Here is a 19,334-nt window from a genome sequence, read left to right as displayed (position 1 = left end):
TTAGACCATGTGACCCATGGCTTCTTGTTTGTGTGCTTTTAGAAGAAAACAGACCCCTCCGAAAAACCCTGGATCCGTTTTATAGCTCCTCCAAGTTACTCTGCAGATCCAAGAGAGGTTTAAAAGTGTGGTTCGAATTCTTTTGAAGATGAGAGGAAAAAACAGGCCTAGCTTTTTTTCCACAGCTCTGACGAGCAGATGGGAGCCAGATACAGACTAACTTAAACATTGTAATAAGGGTATAATGCTGTCTGTGTTGTTGAGGACTTTACAGCACGTGTTTCCATGTAACATAACATTGTACATAAGGATACATACTGTACATTGAATGTTATATTTGGTTTTCGTTTCAGTAATTCCCTATAGTAAAGTATAGCTTTTCTCACAAATTCAGCAAACTTCCACATTGTAAGCCCTCACTCTTTGTTAATATATAACGGGGGGAAAAACCAAGAGCTCAGAATTAGAAAGAAATCAACACATTTATTCACGAGGCAAAACATAAAGTGTACTTTAGCGTGAGGTCTAAAGATGGCTGAGGTCACTGGAGAGAGATGGGGACTCACGTTTCTAAGTAACCTTACTCACCCGCTGGGATATCTGACAGTGTGTGTGTGGAGACATGTCCAAATACAAACTGGTCACGGTGAGACTCGCCAAGTCGAACAATTTTACCCGAATAATTTTGATTGGGTGTGACCTACAAGTTTCTCAGATGATGGGTGTAAATATAAATATGTCTACGAGGATATTTGGTGTTTAATACACAGTCAAGATGATCAGATATACTGTACTTGAGTTTCAGTTTCTTTTGACAAACTATGTAACTGCATGAACACACTGGAAAACCTAGGACAGCCAGCTAGGGCTTGCACAGTAATAGTCCTATATGAATAGGCAGCTACAGAACCTCACAAAGAAATGTAAAACAACGTCATGAATGTGAGGTGACAGTAGTTTACAAAGGAATCTAGTTTGACTGAGTCAGGGGGCGCTGAGTTCAGGTCTGGAGGATATATCTGTCCAGAAAGATTGTGCCTCACTTGCAGAAACATGGGCAGAATCATACACACAACTGGAGGGGCGTGAGTATGTGTGTGTGTGTGTGTGTGTGCATGTGTGCGGGTCCACATATGTGCACATGTGGGTTTGCATGCGGACATGTGCACGTGTTTGCATGTATATTTATGTCAGAGTGTGTGTGTGTGTATATGTGTGTGTGTGGGGGGGAGGGGGCTGTGTGCGTGCGTGTGTGCATGCGTGTGTGTGTGGGGGGGGGGGGGGGGGGGGGGGGCTGTGTGTGTGTGGGGGGGGGGGGGGGGGGGGGGGGGGGGCTGTGTGTGTGCATGCGTGTGTGTGTGTGTGGGGGGGGCTGTGTGCGTGCGTGCATGTGTGTGTGTGCGGGTAGGAAAGCAGAGTAGATAGCAGTGGGGCCCGTCTGAGCCTGGGAAGACGGCGCTTCGAGGGTCCTCACATCCGAACAGTCAGGCTGAAGAGGAATTTATCAGTTTTCAAGAAAAGCCACGTAGTCAGTAAGTCTGGCCAGCTGCTGCTCATTTGGAACCAGTGAGACAGGGGGAGGATCTGTTGAAAGAGAAGGAAGGGAGAAATAAGAGTGGGAGAGAGAGAGTGGGAGGGACAAAGGGAGGACAAGAGGGAGAGGGGGATTCCTCCCAGAGCCAAGTTCTGTATCTCTCCATCCTGTAGCATCCCTCCTTTCAAACACGCGGGGGGCCCGGTCTCGGGACTCGTTCTCATTCAGAGAGCCGGTGTGAGTCGTTCAGAGAGCCGGTGTAAGTCGTTCAGAGAGCAGGTGTGAGTCGTTCAGAGAGCCGGTGTGAGTCGTTCAGATAGCCGGTGTGAGTCGTTCAGAGAGCCGGTGTGAGTCGGTTCCACTCCAACGCCACGCCGTCTGCTCAGAACACCCACATCCCGCGGACCACGGCCCAATCACACCCTCACAAGAGTCTATAAAGTCGGTGTTCTACAGAGTGCAGCACGGTCACAAATGGGGTAGCGAGTTACTGTATATCAAGAATTATCATCTTAATCCGTTTTGCAGTATCGTTCAGGACAAAAACCCCTCTGGCAAGCCCAAGACTAATCTCCATAATTGTCCGTCTCTGTACATAATTATGCTACCATTGATGGAAAAGTACTGGATTTGAAATATTTCACTGCAGCCATGCAAGGGAAAGAGAGAAAGAACAATGTGTGAGAAGGAGGAGGAGGACGAGGAGATTGAAGGCAGAGGAGGAGGAGGAGGTTGAAGGGGGAGGAGGAGGAGGAGACTGAAGGCAGAGGAGGAGGAGGAGGTTGAAGGGGGAGGAGGAGGAGGAGGTTGAAGGGGGAGGAGGAGGAGGAGACTGAAGGCAGAGGAGGAGGAGGAGGTTGAAGGGTGAGGGTGCAGCAGCAGCATCTGCTGTGTAACACACATGTTGGGCAGATGCCCCTGTGACGGCCCCATGATCAGAGAGACAGAGTGAGGTCGCAGCGCACTAAGCAGGGATACACGCACGGCACGCCTATTACATGTCTGCATAAATAAACAAGCTCTATCACGAGCCACCCAGAGAGATCAGCCACATGCAGGGGGGCGGGGGAGAGAGATGAGGCCCTGAGAGGGAGGGAGGGAGGGAGGGAGGGAGGGAGGGAGGGAGGGAGGGAGGGAGAGAGAGGGAGAGAGGGAGGGAGGGACGGAGAGAGAGAGAGGGAGGGAGAGCAGGGAAGTGTTGTGGGTGAAGGGAGGTGGGGAGGAAGACGGTGAGGGCGGTGTTGACGATGAGCAGAGGAGGGAAGGAGGAGGTCACAGAGAAGAGAGGAGGGAGGGAGGAGGTCAGAGAGAGGAGAGGAGAGAGGGAGGAGGTCAGAGAGAGGAGAGGAGAGAGGGAGGAGGTCAGAGAGAGGAGAGGAGGGAGGAGGTCACAGAGAGGAGAGGAGGGAGGGAGGAGGTCAGAGAGAGGAGAGGAGAGAGGGAGGAGGTCAGAGAGAGGATAGGAGGGAGGAGGTCACAGAGAGGAGAGGAGGGAGGGAGGAGGTCACAGAGAGGAGAGGAGGGAGGAGATCACAGAGAGGAGAGGAGGGAGGGAGGTCACAGAGAAGAGAGGAAATTGAAGGGATAATATTTTGACACAGAAGGAGAAGACTTCTCTGACCAGACCATAAAAATGAAGCAAGAATCCCGTAAAGGGAGAGGAGACGGAGCGAGGAGAAGCAAGGAGGACGAGGATATGATGAGTGATGAGTCAGCAGTCAGAGCTGGATTATAGACGACCCATAATTCACAGCTCTGGCCGCCAGTGGCTTTGGGCGGCTGATGAAAAGATAGCACTGGAATGAATGGGGGAGCCGGCGCTATCAGAGGCACAGAGGCTGTGATTGGCCAGGTCAGGAAGAGAGGCGAGGGCGGCGAGGGCTTGACTGGACTGGGTGTGAAAGGAAGGGCAACAGCTCCACCTACCTGGCTTCTGGGGAATTACCATCCTGGTGGCAGGGTCTGCCTGCCAGCCCTGGCTGACCACTCCTGTGGAGGGAGAGAACGAGAGAGAGGGGGGGGGGAGAGAGAGAGAGAGAGAGAGAGAGAGAAGGGGAAGAGAAAAGAAAGGGGTGCAGCGGTTGATGAGTGGGAGAAACCAGAGGTTACACTGATGCACACAAGCATATTTTGACTTTCTAGATCAGACAATGACAGAACACATAATAGGACTGCTACTACAGAGTGTTCTACAATGCACACATTCTAGAGCTTCTAAAATCTTCTTAGAGATTCTAAAAGCCTAGAGCTTTTGCCAAGGGGCAGCTGTAGCTCAGTTGGTAGAGCGGGTCGTTCAATGATCGAAGGGTCAGCGGTTCGAATCCCAGCTCCGACTGTCCACATGTCGAAATGTCCTTGAGCAAGACACCTAACCCCAAAATTGCTCCCAATGAGCAGGTTAGCACCTTGCATGGCAGTTACCGCCATTGGTGTGTGAATGTGTGTGTGAATGGGTGAATGAGAGGCCATTGTAAAGCACTTTGAGTGCCGCTAAGGTGGAAAAGCGCTATATAAGTGCAGTCCATTTACCATTTTAACTTTTGATCTTCATATCCTCTGATTTGTCAGCCCTCAAACTACAGCCAGGCACGCATACCCGCCTCTTCTGTTGTGCGTGTTTAGATGAGGACCTCAGCGCTTGGACTCACCTTTCACGGCCTCCTCCACAGAGTACCCTACAAAGGCGGCAAAGTCCTCTGCTGAGATGGAGGTGTAGGCCTGCGCTACCAGCCCATAGGCCCTCCTACGGGTGCTCTCTGTGGAAGGGAGGACAGATATGACACACAAGGTGTACACACACACACACACACAAACACAAACACAAACACAAACACACACACACCTACACACACACGCACGCACACACCTGACCTGCATATCATTCCCTCTAGGAATGATAAAAATATTAACATAACATAAATATTAACTAACAAAAATATTCACCAAAAATGCCCAGTGTAGTTCCCTATTCCCACCAAATCAAAACAGACCAATTACACCCACTGTGTGCCAAAGACGAATTTCCATTACATGTAAATTTAATGGATAATAAAGTTTGTCTTATCTTATATTCAACTTTAACAGTCCACTGCCTACCACTTTTAACTGTGTAACATTAGGCCCATTATATATACATCAGTATACCCAGGCAAGAAAATATTCAAGCTACTGAAGTCCAAAACAAGGTCATAGTGTGATTTGGCCGAGAGTCGATCCAGAGTGAGCCGACTGATATAGCAGCACAGCTGATGGTGAGCCAGACGCACACCTTGAGTGTGACATCTGCTTGTTTGTTGCTTTTCTGACAGGTCTCATGCGCTTGAGGTTATAGCCTCCCCTGCTTTATAACCTAGCAACCGTCTGTGTGTCCTAGCAACCCACAGTTCGCTGCAACAATGTAACAATAACAAGAAGGACGAGGAGGGACAGCTGTGAGGGGGGGGGGGGGGGCTTTGGGCTGGGTGTCTGTGGAGACCCCCTTTTCACTCCCTACTGTCCAAGCTTCCTGTTAACCAGGCTGTTACTTCATATCTGGACCAATGACACATTTGGTAGAAAGTGAATGTATTTCCAGAAAAGAAAAACTATTATACAATGGTATTGAAATACGTGTAGTTGATTAACTATGAGTTCAACCTACAGCCTTTGCCTTTAACAAAAAAAAAGACACATATGCATCCAACACACATAGTATGATAAGCAAGATAGACATAGCAACTTATCCAACACGCAGTGGCTCATATGAGATGCTACCAAATATAGCTGCTCTCACTGAAATACAGTGGACCTCAATGCAAATGTACACAGCAGTATGACTAGTCACAAAGATTTTCCCTCAGTTGACGGTGCAGTCGTTGAGAACTAAATGAAGGGGACTTTTGGAACTATTGTTTGAAGCAGGCCTCCTCTGGGGGATTTTTGTGACATGATCCCACAGGCAGCAGGCAGTGTATTTTTACCCCGGCTTGCTGACCAATAGGGCACACTGTAGATGACGCACATGGCGCTCTGCCCCTCTGAACGCCCCCCACCCCCCCCACCCCACCCCACCCCACGCCAGCTCCTCAGAGTGAAAAGGTGCTGGAGTTGCTCAGCAAGAAGCTCTCTGACAGAGTAGGGGGGTGGAGGCGTTTATGGAGGAGAAACAGGACCCCACCTGCCCTTCATTGCCCGTCTATTCCAGGGCCTCTATCGCTTCTCACCTCGCCTTTTAAAATAGCCCCCTCTCCTCACCAGCAAAGGCAGGCCAGAAAGGACTCGCAAGGTCTTATATTTTTAAACACTGGTTCTTGCCAAGTGAGTGCGACCAACATATTGCAATGATTTCTGAGCAACAGTTCCCTTGCAAAAGTTTTTTTTTTTTTTTTAAACTAAAACTGTTTTTAAATGTTTGTTTAAAAGTTTCTCATTGTAGGCCACATTGAAGGAAACCGCAATGAATGAAAACATGTTTCTAATGTGTGACGAGACAAAAGACGTTAGTCATTTGAAGTGACTTAATTTCAGCTTCCAATGAAGACACTGATCTGTTGAGTTGTTTTATCACAGTTAAGTGCACACAATAATTTCAAGCATTATCAATTTGATACAATCATAGACATTCTAGACATAGATGAGAAATCAACAACACAACCGATTCCCATCTTAATCTACTTGTGATGAGACGTCTTTGAGTGTAAACAAAGTTGTGTTCAGCTATAGTAAGTTATATTACAAGTATCAGCATAAATCTGATATAATACAAAAGTATAAAAAACAACAGTTTACAAAATGGCAAAAGTTGGTGTGAGTACAAAAAAACTAGATATTGCACTCAGAATTTGGGTAAGTCATTTACCCAACCCTTCACCTCCTTTTCAAAGATTCAAAAACCCAGTAACTTTTTTTTACTCAAAACCTGCCTATTAACATCTCAAACATTGCAACTATAGTCCCTGCCATAAAAAATCAGGTTCAAGAACCTTCAAATGTACAAAGTTCTAACAATGTCAGTCATTACTCCTCTTCTTCCTCTCCATCAGCATCCTCAAACTCTTCATCATCAGCTATTCCAAAGTCCATCTTAGTTAGAACGGCCTCCACGTGCTCGGTGGACAGTGTGAAGTGGTCCATCTTCTCAAAGCCAGGCTCGGGCCTCTCTTCCCCCAGGGAGTTCTTGGCCGCGTCCTTGGTCTGCGTGATCAGGCCCTTGGAGGACAGCAGAAACTCTGCAGCCCCGCTCTGCTCCAACGCCCTCACTGCCGAATCGGTCAGCTCCGAACTGGCCTGCAACCTCTCGCCATAGCGCTGCGCCAGCGCCCGAAGAGCCGCCACCTTCCCATCCTGCTCCTTGCCGATCTGCTCCAGCAGTATGGTCTTGCGTTCTTCCAGCACAGCGTAGAGCAGGTCGAAGCGCTCGCCCAGGCCTTGCTTGGCGCGTTGGGCATTGTCTTGCACAGCACGACAGGCATCTTCCATTTGGTTGAGCAGGGCCTGCAGGCGGCCATTGCTGGCCACTAGGGTATCGATGGCGTTGCTCAGTTCACCTTTCTGTGCCTGGTAGACACTGGCCAATGGTGAGACTTCACAGTCCTTGTGCTGGCCAAAGACCTTGCACATGGAACATGTGGGTGTCTGGCATGTCACACAGTAGATGTTGATCTTCTCATCTTCGTGCTCCTGGCAAGCTGGCTCTTTGGAGTCCTTGGGTTTCAGGGGGGTCTCGGTGCTTCCTCCGCCACTTCTTCCGCTACCTTCCTGCTGCTGCTTGTAAAGGTCGATGATGTTCTCCACCAGCAGGTTGCGCTGCAGCCCGTGCACGCCATGGCGGTCCAGGACCACCTCGAAGCGGCAGGTCGGGCAGCGGAAGACGCCGCCGGAGAAGCGGTAGGGGTTGCGGGAGTCGTAGAGGTCGCTGGCGCAACCGCGGCAGAGATTGTGCTGACAAGGCAGGATGACCACCGGCTTTGTGAACATCTCCAAGCATATGGGGCAGCTTAGCTGCTTCTCTAGGCTCTCCATGGGGCTGGGTGGCCGCACCACTGAGCCTGTCCGCTGAACGTCCATGTCGGAGAGTCTTCGGCTTGACGCTTGGTTAGAAAACTATGTTTCTTTCAGGCCCTTTCAAACTTCTTTGAATGAGTACTAAGACTCCGTTTTGTTCCCTTAAGTGAAGGCTAAGGTTAGAAAGGCTAATGCCAAGCCTGTCTTTCGCAGCTGCTGCTTCAGAGTCTGCTGATATTTGTTCTGAAGAGGAACTAGTCCCCTGGTCCTTTATACCAGCCTACCGGCCCCTCGCAGCAGACGACACCCGATCCCTCTGACCCGCCATGGCACGCATTCCTCTCTGCTTGTTTGCCAGAGGTCTTTTCGGAGAAAATGGCCCCCACCACCCGCCGGCTGCCGCGTGTGTCACATGTCCTGTTGGAAGCCATGCCTCCTCCCAGTGACAGAAATGTGACATGGCTGGTGTCCTGAGCAGAGATAAACAGGGTCCATGTGACAGGGCCCAGAGCAGTCACACCTGAGAGTGTTCTTCACAGGGGTAAACAACGAACCCCCTGGCGTCAACACCCCCCTGACGATATTTACATCGAAGTCTTCCAGGAATAATGTGTTGTTGCCGATGCTAAATTTTTTTTATAAAGTGAAGCCTTTTTTAATGGAAAACTTTTTTTAGTCTGGAAAATCAATACAAGATTCCAGACATCTTCAAATACATTAGATGAGGTTTATAACATTATAAATGAATTAAATACTACAGTCCATTTGAAAATGTCTATCACAAACAAAAACAGCAAAATTGCAGGCTTGGGCAAAGCATTGCTTTGTGATATTGTATTGGTAGCTTTATAACATGTTGTATTTTACTTGATTTCTTATCTTTATCTTCTTTTTACTGTTTTATCTTCCATCCTGTTTTCCAGCTTTTTTCATTTTGTCTATTTTTATGTGAAGCACCAAAGAACTTTGAGCTGCATTTATGTGTATGAAAGGTGCTATACAAATAAAGCTGTATTATTGTTATTGTTGTTATTGTTGTTATTATTATTATTATTATTATTATTATTATTATTATTATTATTATTATTACTACATGTGCAAAACAACTCCCAGAAAATTCTGTCTTCCCCTGGCATTCTGTTTGATTGACTACACAAAGATAAAGTAGTTCCCTGGGAACACGTAGTACAGACCCGTCACAGATAAACAAATGTGAAGATGAGCATTCAGCTAATATTAGCTACTAAGAGTGACATCATGTGCAAGGAGGTGGGTACACGTGGGTGGTGTGCAGCAAGGATGACGGCGGGATGTTTTCCTGCTACATTCCCACCATGCTGGAGCACACTGGAGATGTGATCATGTCAACACTGTGGAAACCATAAAACATACTTAATCTTCTCTATTCTGCAACACTGACTCTGCCATTGTTTGTAATGCTACTTTTAAAGGCTAAGGGTCTTCTATGGCTGCAATCTTGTCGAGACTCCAGGTGCTTTAACTCAACAGTTTTTGTCAAACCATAGAACATACGTTTTGAAAAGGATTGACAAACTAGAGTAGGAACCTGTCGGATATCTTGTGAGTAACATTATAAAAGTAGAGATGCATCTTCAAAAAGTTTTTACAATTATTTTGTTTGCCTTTGACTGCAAAGCTTGGAAACAGAGTACAGTCCAATGTGTGAGTGGCGCCCCCTGTTGATCATTCTTTGCGCTACTTTGCATCCAAATCCTTCCCTGCACAACCCAGCTCAAAGAGAGCTTCTTGACAGTCTGAACTTGTATGGCATTGAAAACCTACCACAACATGATTTCTGGAATCTGGTGTGAAACATATGTGGTGTCAATGAGAAGAGTGTTGCTTTTTCAGTAACGCTACCTCGTAGAGCCTCCATAACCGGCTGGATGTTCTCTGACCACTGGTAAGCTGCGATGGCCGTGTAGATTCCTGGAAAGTCCCTCTGCCAGATGCGCTGGCCAACAGCCCACACGGCACTCAGCTCTGGGTTCGCCTGCGGACACCCGTGAGTGTAGGAATGCACCAACATAAGAACCCGGGCTAGTACTCATTACAGCATTACAATACAAGGCTATGTTGCTACACATGCAACAGACATGTTCCTAAATGGTGTCAACTATATTATTGCTTCATAAATTCAACCCATCTCACCGATTTAATAGCTTGGGGAATCCGCTTCCACAGATACCTGGCATTATTCCTGTAAAACCAAAACGCAACAAATCAGTTGTCTTGTATGTCTACAAAACAAAACATAGGAATAAAACCACGGCCCAGTCCCAATGTCCCCCCTAAACCCTCAAGCCCTGAGTCCTCACAGACTTATTGACGTCACCTGGTAAAGTGGTTGAGTGCGAGAGGCTGCAAGGGCTCGAATTGGTATAAAAAAGAATGGGACAGCACTTGCGACATCACATTACATTGACGTGAAAACATATTTCTTACTATTGTGGGTGTGGGGCTTTTTATCAAATTTTCAATTTTACATGTTTTTCTTGTAGGTCTTCATGTAAATTAATTTGGGCTGAGTCAAATCCCCTTTACATTATCCGAACTCTGTGTTACCCTCAAAACACGTCTGTTCAACTTGTTGAAATCATTTCATTTTGTGGTCATATGCGAACTACATTAGGCTACTGCCTGTGATTCTTGTTTGTGATGAATCCAAAAGTATTTACTTAAGAATGATAATACACATTCCTGCACCTCACAACTCTTTCCATATTCATGTTGAAAATCTCAATTCAAAGAACACTGCACCGAAATGGGTGATTAATGTCATACTGCTTTTAACTGGGAAATCATATGATTTAGAGCAACAGAAATCGATGTAATTTATAACTATAGCCTACATATTTTTACACAAATCACATTATACAAACCCATGGGGTTAATAACCCATACTTAAAAATAATTAAACCAAAATAATTATAAGGCTACTTGTGCAGATAAGAAAGTCCAGCTGAAAACATATTTTGTTTTGTAACGTGAACATTAGGGTTGGTTGATCTGTCCGTGCTTGTTTATTGGCTGTTCTTCAGGTAACCCCGTGTTTCACGTCACAACGATGTGAACTGTGGGTAATTCCCTTAGGCGAAGTCTGCAGAAGTGCAGACTTACGGTAAGGGGGCATAAAGGGCTCAAAATGTCTGCCAGAGAGCCCACATGCACTTGCCGATTTGACATTGGCCCAGTCCCAATGTCCACCCTTGCAGACTCGCAGACTTAAGGGCGCGCTCCCGCGAAGTCCGCGAGGGCTTAGGGGTGTCCCAATGTCAACTCGGCAAGTGCGCGAGGGCTCTCCGGCAGCCATTTTGAGCCCTTTATGGCCCCTTCCCGTAAGTCTGCATTTCTGCAGACTTAGCCCAAGGGAATTACCCACAGTTCATAGCGTCGTGACGTGAAACACGGGGTTACCTGAAGAACAGCCAATAAACAAGCACGGACAGATCAACCAACCGTAACGTTCACGTTACAGAACAAAATATGTTTTCATGTTTTCAGCTGGACTTGCTTATCTGCACAAGTAGCCTTATAATTATTTTGGTTTCATTATTTTTAAGTAGGCCTATGGGTTATTAACCCCATGGGTTTGTATAATGTGATTTGATTAAAAATATGTAGGCTATGGTTATAATTGACATCGATTTCTGTTGCTCTAAATCATATGATTGCCCAGTTAAAAGCAGTATGACATTAATTACCCATTTCGGTGCAGTGTTCTTTGAATTGAGATTTCCAACATGAATATGGAAAGAGTTGTGAGGTGCAGGAATGTGTATACATAATATATTATCATTCTTAAGTTAATACTTTTGGATTCATCACAAACAAGAATCACAGGCAGTAATGTAGGATCGATGCGATCCTACTAACAAATACTGGGTTGGGTTGATATTTGATCGCAGATGCGATCGCATATGACCACAAAATGAAATGATTTCAAGTTGAACAAATGTTTTGAGGGTAACACAGAGAGTTCTGATAATGTAATGGGGATTTGACTCAGCCAAAATTAATTTACACGAAGGCCTACAAGAAAAACATGTACAATTTACAAATTGATTTAAAAAAAGCCCCACGCCCACAATAGTAAGAAATATGTTTTCACGTCAACGTAATGTGATGTCACAAGTGCTGTCCCATTCCTTGTTATAACAATTCGAGCCCTTGCAGCCTCTCACACTCGATCACTTCACCAGGTGACGTCAATAAGTCTGTGAGGGCTCAGGGCTTGAGGGTTTAGGGGGGACATTGGGATTGGGCCATTGGGACACCCCTAAGCCCTCGCGGACTTCGCGGGAGCGCGCCCTTAAGTCTGTGAGTCTGCAAGGGTGGACATTGGGACTGGGCCCATTTCTCAGTTGAAACTAAAGGCACTACTGTGCGTTGACTCACATGTCATTGTGCAGCAAATAGAGGGACAGCAGTTGGGCATACACTTGAGGGGTTGCAATGCCACCTGGAGCCTGCCGAAAGAACAACAGCATAATTATATAGAATAAGCTAGAACATAGCATGCTAACGTTACTGTAGAAAACTCCCCGTCCTGGTCATTTAATTCCAAGTGTGGTTGTAACTACACTTGGCATGACGTTATGTTACATCATTTTCATCTATCAACCAACAGGCATAGCCTATAGCTAAATAATCATTTGCCAGGGCTCAGCAAGCTAGCTTAATGTTATGCTAAACGTTAGCACTACCTTTTCTAGCAGCAGCATACAATGTCAACTCTTGTAATAGAAAAGCGAGGTATGTAGAGAATAGACAACGACATTAGCTAGCTAGCGGATGTGTGTAAGTTAGTTAGTGCTAGCTCTGTTAGCTCCACACTGCTGGGACGCGTTAGGTAGCTGGCCGAGCTAGCTAACTTTAAATAGCTATTCAGCTAGCCTACTAGCCTAGCTTAACGCACAACGATATAGATTGCTATGGCTATGTGGTTGATCTTGCGGACTAATGACATCTTTGGTTAGCAAATAAATAACGAGAGTTACCTCGAGCTCTTGTGTTTCACACTGCTCCAATAGTTTATCATAATTTTCATCCATTATCACTGCAGCAGGCATGATGCCTGCCTGTACCAAAACAGTTCCCAACTCTCTCTTTCTGCGAAACCAAGGAACGACAAGCAACTCGCTGCGAGTTAACGTGCTGCCATCTACTGAGCTGGAGGGTCATCGGCGCGCCTTTTGCCCCTGTCCTACATGTACGTGTGAAGGCGAAACAGAAAACCTTGGCTGATCTGAAGGGTCGCGTGCATCAATGGTAACCGTGGAAACAGAGAGCTCTGCTCTGCCCTGTCTGACATCACTCCACAGGTTCTTCATCTAACGGCACCACTCTAACTCTGTCACAGCTCATATATGATCAAGCCATTCTCTATCTACCAACATGATCAAACTAAATAAGAGTAATCTGATCTATGTTGTGAATATAACCACTGTAACTAGCTATAATTGTACCCACAATGCACCTGGCCCTAATACTAACCTATGAGAATCCTGAGAGAGGCAGCAGCACAGTCAGGGCTCCACCGACCCTTCAGCCAAGGCACATGGCAGCAAGGGGCGCAAGAGAGCAGCCAGCCCAAGTGAGGGAGAGTCCTGTTCAGCCAAACTTCCCACCTATGACTCCAAATCCAGACAGGGGGAGCCCCAGTCCAACAAACTTGTCATGTGATACTGAAATGACCAGAGTCAGATCACCATCAAACACACATCAAAATTGAGTCGATGGAGATATTTTTTAATGAGCATTTATTAAGTTAACTGCCGTCAAATCTGACCAGAGAGAGGATTCTGAATGGAGAGAACATCATAAGATCCAGCATTAATAATCAATTCAATTTGGAGTCAATTGTCTGAGTTTCAAAATAGGCTTTTTTCACACTTTCATGGCAATGGAAGTCGTCAACCCAGGGAGACATGACATCATTAGATAAATCTATCCCTATAAAAAGAGCATTTCACATCAGAATGCATTTATTTAGCAAATATACAGTAAGGCACAATAGCAGTAGTATGAGACCTCTACTCCAGTTCACAGAGCTCAGCACATGAGTCAATGTACATCCCAAACCCAGGGTGGAGTGGTTGGGTGAAGGTGGTGTGGACTCTGTGGAGGACACTGACGGTGTCAGAGACGCTGTAGAAGGACAGAGAGCCGGCCCTGTGGTCCAGGTACACTCCTACTCTGAAGGACTGAGAGCCTGAGACTTCAGCCACAGCAGCATTGTGTCTGAAACTATAACCACCTCTATGGCACTCTAAACTCCAGGACTTGTTATTGAATCCTAATATAGAGTTATTATCAGACCCGGTTCTGTTGATGTCTTTATATGAGACTGCTATATAAACTATCCCGCTCCACTCAACCTCCCAGTAACAGCGTCCAGACAGACCCTCTCTACACAGAACCTGAGAAAAGTTAGTGAACCTCTCTGGGTGATCTGGATAGAGCTGGACTTCTTCCATACGGGTCACCTTCCTGTCCCACTCAGACAGGGAGAGGATTTTGTGAGCTGTGTTTGGGTCCAGAGTGAGGAGACAGGAATCTGGGAGAAGAGCAGAGAAATAGGGACAGTTGGAAGTCTAGCCTGTCTTTCACCAATCTCTCCCTTGAGGCTCTCTGTTTGTCTAAATCAGGCATTCCCAAACCGTGAGGCGGGCCTCCCCTGGGGGGCCCCAAAGAAATTCAGGGGAGGCGTGGAGGGATGGTTAGAAAAAAAAAGAAGGAAAAATATGTTTTTTATTTTAGAATTTTCTATGATTCTTATGTATGAAACATGATTTTAAAGGTCTTTTTTTAATGGACAAATTTGGGGGGTTGGGGGGGCGTGGGTGTGTCACTGTTTTCAGAGGGGAGGCCCACATTGATGGAGTTTGGGAACCCATGGTCTAAATGGTTCAACAGTGAGTGAGTGTTTCTCATTAAACAGGTTCTGTGGATGGAGATGATGAGAGCTGCTCCAGGATAAACACACTCACATTGTAAGAGGTCAGCCCTGGTCTTGGGCTCTGGTGGCAGCAACACATCCACGAGTTTCACTGCAGACACACGGACACATTCACATAGAGAACAGTCAGATTGTACTACAGTACTGTACATTACACAGATACACACACAGAGACCACACACACACATACACACACACTCATTCACACACAAACACATTCACATACAGTAGAGAGAGAATAGTCAGACTGTACACAGTCTAGTACACACACGCGCACACACACACATATTCACACTCGCACACAAACACGTTCACATACAGTACAAAGAGAACAGTCCAGTACACACACACACACACACACACACACACACACACACACTGTAAACAGTCCAGTACATACACACAGACATATTTCATTTGGTCCAAATGTGTCTGTTTGCTCAGCCTACAGGTGGAGGTTTTATCCCACCTGTGTTTGAGATCTTGGGCCACTCCTCCGTAAAGACGTCCTCTAGTTTCCCTCTCAGCTGAGACACAGCCTCTCTCACTCCACAGTCCTGAAGACGAGGGCCAATCATGCTGGCTAAGTCTGCAGATACCCTGAGACTGGAGAGAGATGGATACGTCTGGAGATGGGGGGGTAGAGAGAGAAGGAGAGAGAGAGGTGGAGAGAGAGAGAGAGAGAGAGAGAGATGGAGAGAGAGAGAGACATGGAGAGAGAGAGATGGAGAGAGCACCACAATGACTAAATTAAGGCCCAAGATTCCAGATCCCTTTATTTGTAATGTACGGTGTTCAGTCACAGTGAAATGTTTCTGTCGGCTCCAAGATGATGCTCAGTACAGATAAACCTCAACACTCAGGTGACTGATCCCTTCAGGGGCTCTAGAGGGATCGGACGTTCGGTTACCTGGAGGAAATGGATGTGATCCTCAGTGTGTGAAAGCTTCTCCAGCTCCGCGTCTCTCCTCCTCAGCTCAGCTATCTCCTGCTCAAGTCTCTCCAGGAGTCCTTCAGCCTGGCTCACTGCTGCCCTCTGCTGGGCTCGGATCAGATCTCTCAGCTCAGAGCGCCGTCTCTCCATGGAGAGGATCAGCTCAGTGAAGATCCTCTCACTGTCCTCCTCTGCTGCCTGGGCAGAGCGCTGGAAAGACACACACACACGCGCGCGCACACACACACAAACACACACGTACACAAACACATACGCACGCACATACACACACAAACACACGAAAATCTATTTCCTCTCTCTTTGAGGACTAGATGATTATCCAGCTACTATGTGTGTGTGTGTGTTTCCTCTTGTCAATGCTCACTTTCATGGACGTCAGAGCGTGTTGGAGCTCCTTCCGCTCCTGAACTCTCTCCTGAACTCTCTGCCGGACTTTCTGCTGACTGCAACCCAGATGCCTCTGTGGACACACACAACAGAGAGCTTGTTTTATATGTGGAGTTCAATACTCGATTGTCTTTTGATATCTTTATAACAAATAGGGCATTTCACACTGCATATTCTTAGCCTAGGTCTATCCTTAGCCCTGGGCTAAGAGTTAACCTTGAGTCAATATAGCCCCTTTTCACACACACACATTGTTAACCCAGGGTTAAACTAAGCCCAGGACTATTTGATTCACACTGCAGTTCTACTAGCCCTGGGTTAAATGTCTGTTGGAACACGCAACTAATGTTTCCATTCGAATGACGTGTGAATAGCCCACTCATTAAGAGCAAGCAGCAATGTTAGTTTGTTCTGAACTGACTTTTCTGACCACTCAGAAACATTGCTGATTCCACCTGTTATCAATTAAATCTTTTAAAATCTTTTATTGACATATTAGGTACAGTGTGAAAAGCCCTTCATTTCTCAGTGCTGCAGACATTAGATTTCATTAACGTAGACCTTCATTAATAATCATGAAATCTTAGACAGGAAGCATACTGTGTTATGAACCATGACCTAAATGCCTTTCAAAGCCTACTTGGCAAGATTCTTCTTGCCCACAGTCACACCTCAGTTAATGTGTAACTACAACCATTGCTGTAACGTTGTCCAATACACAAGAAAGCCGGAGAGAACTTTGAACGGCTTGAAGTTCAATAAATCAGTCTAACTTCAGGTTTATTATCCTATTACTATCAAACCAGATCACAGTGCTAGCATTCAGTCATACATTTATCAAAGATAGACAGCTCTAGTTCTCACCTGTTTCTCAGTCCGTTCTGCTATAGCTGATACTGTATCGTGGCCTTTATGTTCCTCAATCACACACACCAAACAGATGCACTGCTGGTCGGCACGGCAGAACACCTCCAGAAGCTTGTCATGACGAGAGCAGATGTTCTCCTGCAGTTGTGAGGAGGCACTGATCAGCTTGTGCTTCTTGAAGGCGGGGGACTCATAGTGAGGCTGGAGGTGAGTCTCACAGTACGAGGCCAGACACACCAGACAGGACTTGAGGGCTTTCTGCTTCCTACCGGGGCAGACGTCGCACGCTACATCTCCTGGTCCAGCGTAGACTTGAGCAGGACGAGACGCTTGGAGTTCTGTCTTCTTCAGTTTCTCCACCAGCTCCGCCAGCAGGTTGTTCTTCCTCAGAACAGGCCTCGGGATGAAGCTCTCCTTACACAGGGGGCAGCTGTAGACCCCCTTCTGATCGTCCTGATCCCAGTAGTCTCTGATACAGCCCATGCAGTAGCTGTGTCCACAGGAAGTAGTCACCGGATCCTTCAGTACATCCAGACAGATTGAACAACAGAACTGGTCCTGGTCCAGCAAAACTCCATGCTCAGCCATTTTCCTGTTCACTGTCACACAGACGGAGACGACAGATGTGTTTGGTTTTCTCTTCAGGAGACGTCTTTTAGGAAGGGGAGGGACTTCCTGGTTCTACACCAGCAAAAGGAGGAGTGGTGTGAGATACTATTGGTAGTTGTGTCTATGAATGTTTGTGTAAGTGTGTGTGTGTGTGTATGTTTGTGTATGTATATGTATGTTTGTGTATGTGTATGTATGTTTGTGCATGTGTATGTATGTTTGTGTATGTTATGATGTTATGTATGTGTATGTATGTTTGTGTGTGTACTGTATATGTTTGTGTGTGTGTTGGTGTGCATTTCTGTGTCCGAAGACCAAAATATATGTTCTTACCTTCCCAGTTCATCCTTTCAGAGGCATCCATGACATAAACCATGAAGATACTTCATTTTTAAATGAGAAACAAGTCGACGAGATATAATGATCTATATTTCAGTCCAGTTAATTAATGACATAGTTTTGATCCTACGTCCACTTGTCAAGTGCGTAACAGTTGATTTTACAGTAGCTTCATTGATAGGTTTCCCACCTCCACCATAAACACTGCAAATCCTGTCAGGTGATGTGATGGAAGAAGATGAAACAAATCATAAACCTTGATACAGTATCCAATGCTATTATATTTGATAATAGATCAAATGTGTTTGTTCTGATTTGCAGTAGGCCTATAGATGGCCTTCAATGTTAGAGGTGAGCATGTGAGGTGTCTCACTTATCTCATCCAAGAACACACAAAGAAAGATAATACTTCACCCATAGCTGTTGCTTAGTCAAGTCAATTAACTTATAAACATGTCAAACAGTCAGTCAATTATACACATGAAACGACATAATGAAAATCACACCATTCAATTATACACATGAAACGACATAATGAAAATCACACCATTCAATTATACACATGAAACGACATAATGAAAATCACAGCATTCAATTATACACATGAAACGACGTAATGAAAATCACACCATTCAATTATACACATGAAACGACATAATGAAAATCACACCATTCAATTATACACATGAAACGACATAATGAAAATCACATGAAACGACATAATGAAAATCACATGAAACGACATAATGAAAATCACACCATTCTTGTAGCAGAGGGTCAGATGTCTGTTTCTAGACAATGTTCTGCATAATCACCAAATGCTTATTTCACCACTCTCAGACTACCTAATTCTGCACATCACAGAAATAAAAACATTATCTTGTAATTTAGACATTCATCTGAGACTCCATGCTTTCTGATAGACATTTAAGATATTTAGTGGGGATACACACAGACTCAGGAGAATGGGGTCCCTTCAACATATTATTTGTTGCATGTTGTCTTCATAAAATCTGACCAAAGAGAGTAATCCTCTGACTGACCACAACATCACAGAATGTGGGCTCAATGATCTCTTGTTCTAGGCTTCATAGAGGTGATCAGCTCAATCTCAACCAATCCTCTACCGTTCACAAAATGACCACAATCACAGAGGGAGATATTTCTACAGAATAGTCAGCCATGGTGAAGGATTGACACTCATGGAGACCTCTACTCCAGCCCACACAACTCAGCAGTAATGGAGTCAATGTACATCCCAAACCCAGGGTGGAGTGGTTGGGTGAAGGTGGTGTGGACTCTGTGGAGGAGGCTGACGGTGTCAGAGACGCTGTAGAAGGACAGAGAGCCGGCCCTGTGGTCCAGGTACACTCCTACTCTGAAGGACTGAGAGCCTGAGACTTCAGCCACAGCAGCATTGTGTCTGAAACTATAACCACCTCTATGGCACTCTAAACTCCAGGACTTGTTATTGAATCCTAATATAGAGTTATTATCAGACCCGGTTCTGTTGATGTCTTCATATGAGACTGCTATAAGCCACCTCCACTCACTCCCACACCCAGTGACAGCGTCCAGACAAACCTTCTCTACACAGAATACAGAACACAGAGTTGTCACACTCTAATCTGAGTATATAGAAGAACTGTAACACGTATGCGAAGGCAAACTGTGGGCGT

At 45.8% G+C, this 19,334-nt stretch overlaps 3 protein-coding genes across 5 annotated transcripts; all 3 read right to left on the bottom strand.

Annotated features, from left to right (window-relative positions):
- Positions 1-475: 475 nt before the first annotated feature.
- On the bottom strand, positions 476-12,644 carry cops8 (COP9 signalosome subunit 8). Its single transcript, XM_084452357.1, has 7 exons — positions 12,538-12,644; positions 11,936-12,006; positions 9,689-9,737; positions 9,398-9,530; positions 4,183-4,290; positions 3,461-3,523; positions 476-1,584 (listed from the first exon to the last, which is right to left on the bottom strand). Exons 1-7 carry the CDS (start codon positions 12,607-12,609, stop codon positions 1,505-1,507), a joined length of 576 nt encoding a protein of 191 aa, XP_084308483.1. The 5' UTR covers positions 12,610-12,644; the 3' UTR covers positions 476-1,504.
- Positions 6,530-7,579, bottom strand: trim63b (tripartite motif containing 63b; the record flags this gene model as incomplete). The annotated part of the gene is made up of 1 exon (XM_084452355.1): positions 6,530-7,579. The coding sequence occupies one exon, from the start codon at positions 7,577-7,579 to the stop codon at positions 6,530-6,532; it is 1,050 nt and encodes a 349-aa protein (XP_084308481.1).
- A 518-nt stretch (positions 12,645-13,162) lies between the features above and the next one.
- Positions 13,163-17,775, bottom strand: LOC311320483 (E3 ubiquitin-protein ligase TRIM16-like). 3 transcript variants are annotated; one of them, XM_084452243.1, is made up of 8 exons: positions 17,650-17,775; positions 16,705-17,388; positions 15,818-15,913; positions 15,409-15,642; positions 14,968-15,124; positions 14,530-14,589; positions 13,979-14,096; positions 13,163-13,224 (listed from the first exon to the last, which is right to left on the bottom strand). In XM_084452243.1, the coding sequence occupies exons 2-8, from the start codon at positions 17,293-17,295 to the stop codon at positions 13,215-13,217; spliced, it is 1,266 nt and encodes a 421-aa protein (XP_084308369.1). In that variant the 5' UTR covers positions 17,296-17,388; positions 17,650-17,775; the 3' UTR covers positions 13,163-13,214. The 3 variants fall into 3 exon arrangements, with proteins under 3 accessions (XP_084308369.1, XP_084308368.1, XP_084308370.1); XM_084452242.1 differs by lacking the exon at positions 13,163-13,224 and having other exon boundaries at positions 13,241-14,096; XM_084452244.1 differs by lacking the exon at positions 13,163-13,224 and having other exon boundaries at positions 13,956-14,096; positions 14,968-15,104.
- Between the last annotated feature and the right edge of the window lie 1,559 nt (positions 17,776-19,334).

This window comes from Borostomias antarcticus (assembly GCF_949987555.1).
Source record: "Borostomias antarcticus genome assembly, chromosome: 17".
Lineage (NCBI taxonomy): Eukaryota > Metazoa > Chordata > Actinopteri > Stomiiformes > Stomiidae > Borostomias > Borostomias antarcticus.
Note: the sequence above shows the minus strand (reverse complement) of the source record. Positions and strands in the feature narration are given on the sequence as shown.

What these genes read in the sequence shown, in the direction of transcription:
- cops8 (XM_084452357.1), bottom strand. Translation starts at nt 12,609, where the DNA reads ATGCCTGCTGCAGTGATAATGGATGAAAATTATGATAAACTATTGGAG. An exon ending in TTCCCCAAGCTATTAAATCG is followed by an intron (nt 9,531 to 9,688) that starts GTGAGATGGGTT and finishes GGGTGTCCGCAG; the next exon opens with GCGAACCCAGAGCTGAGTGC. An exon ending in GGTAATTCCCCAGAAGCCAG is followed by an intron (nt 1,585 to 3,460) that starts GTAGGTGGAGCT and finishes CTCTTTCAACAG; the next exon opens with ATCCTCCCCCTGTCTCACTG.
- LOC311320483 (XM_084452242.1), bottom strand. Translation starts at nt 17,295, where the DNA reads ATGGCTGAGCATGGAGTTTTGCTGGACCAGGACCAGTTCTGTTGTTCA. An exon ending in CAGAACGGACTGAGAAACAG is followed by an intron (nt 15,914 to 16,704) that starts GTGAGAACTAGA and finishes GTGTGTCCACAG; the next exon opens with AGGCATCTGGGTTGCAGTCA. An exon ending in ATCACATCCATTTCCTCCAG is followed by an intron (nt 15,125 to 15,408) that starts GTAACCGAACGT and finishes CCCCATCTCCAG; the next exon opens with ACGTATCCATCTCTCTCCAG.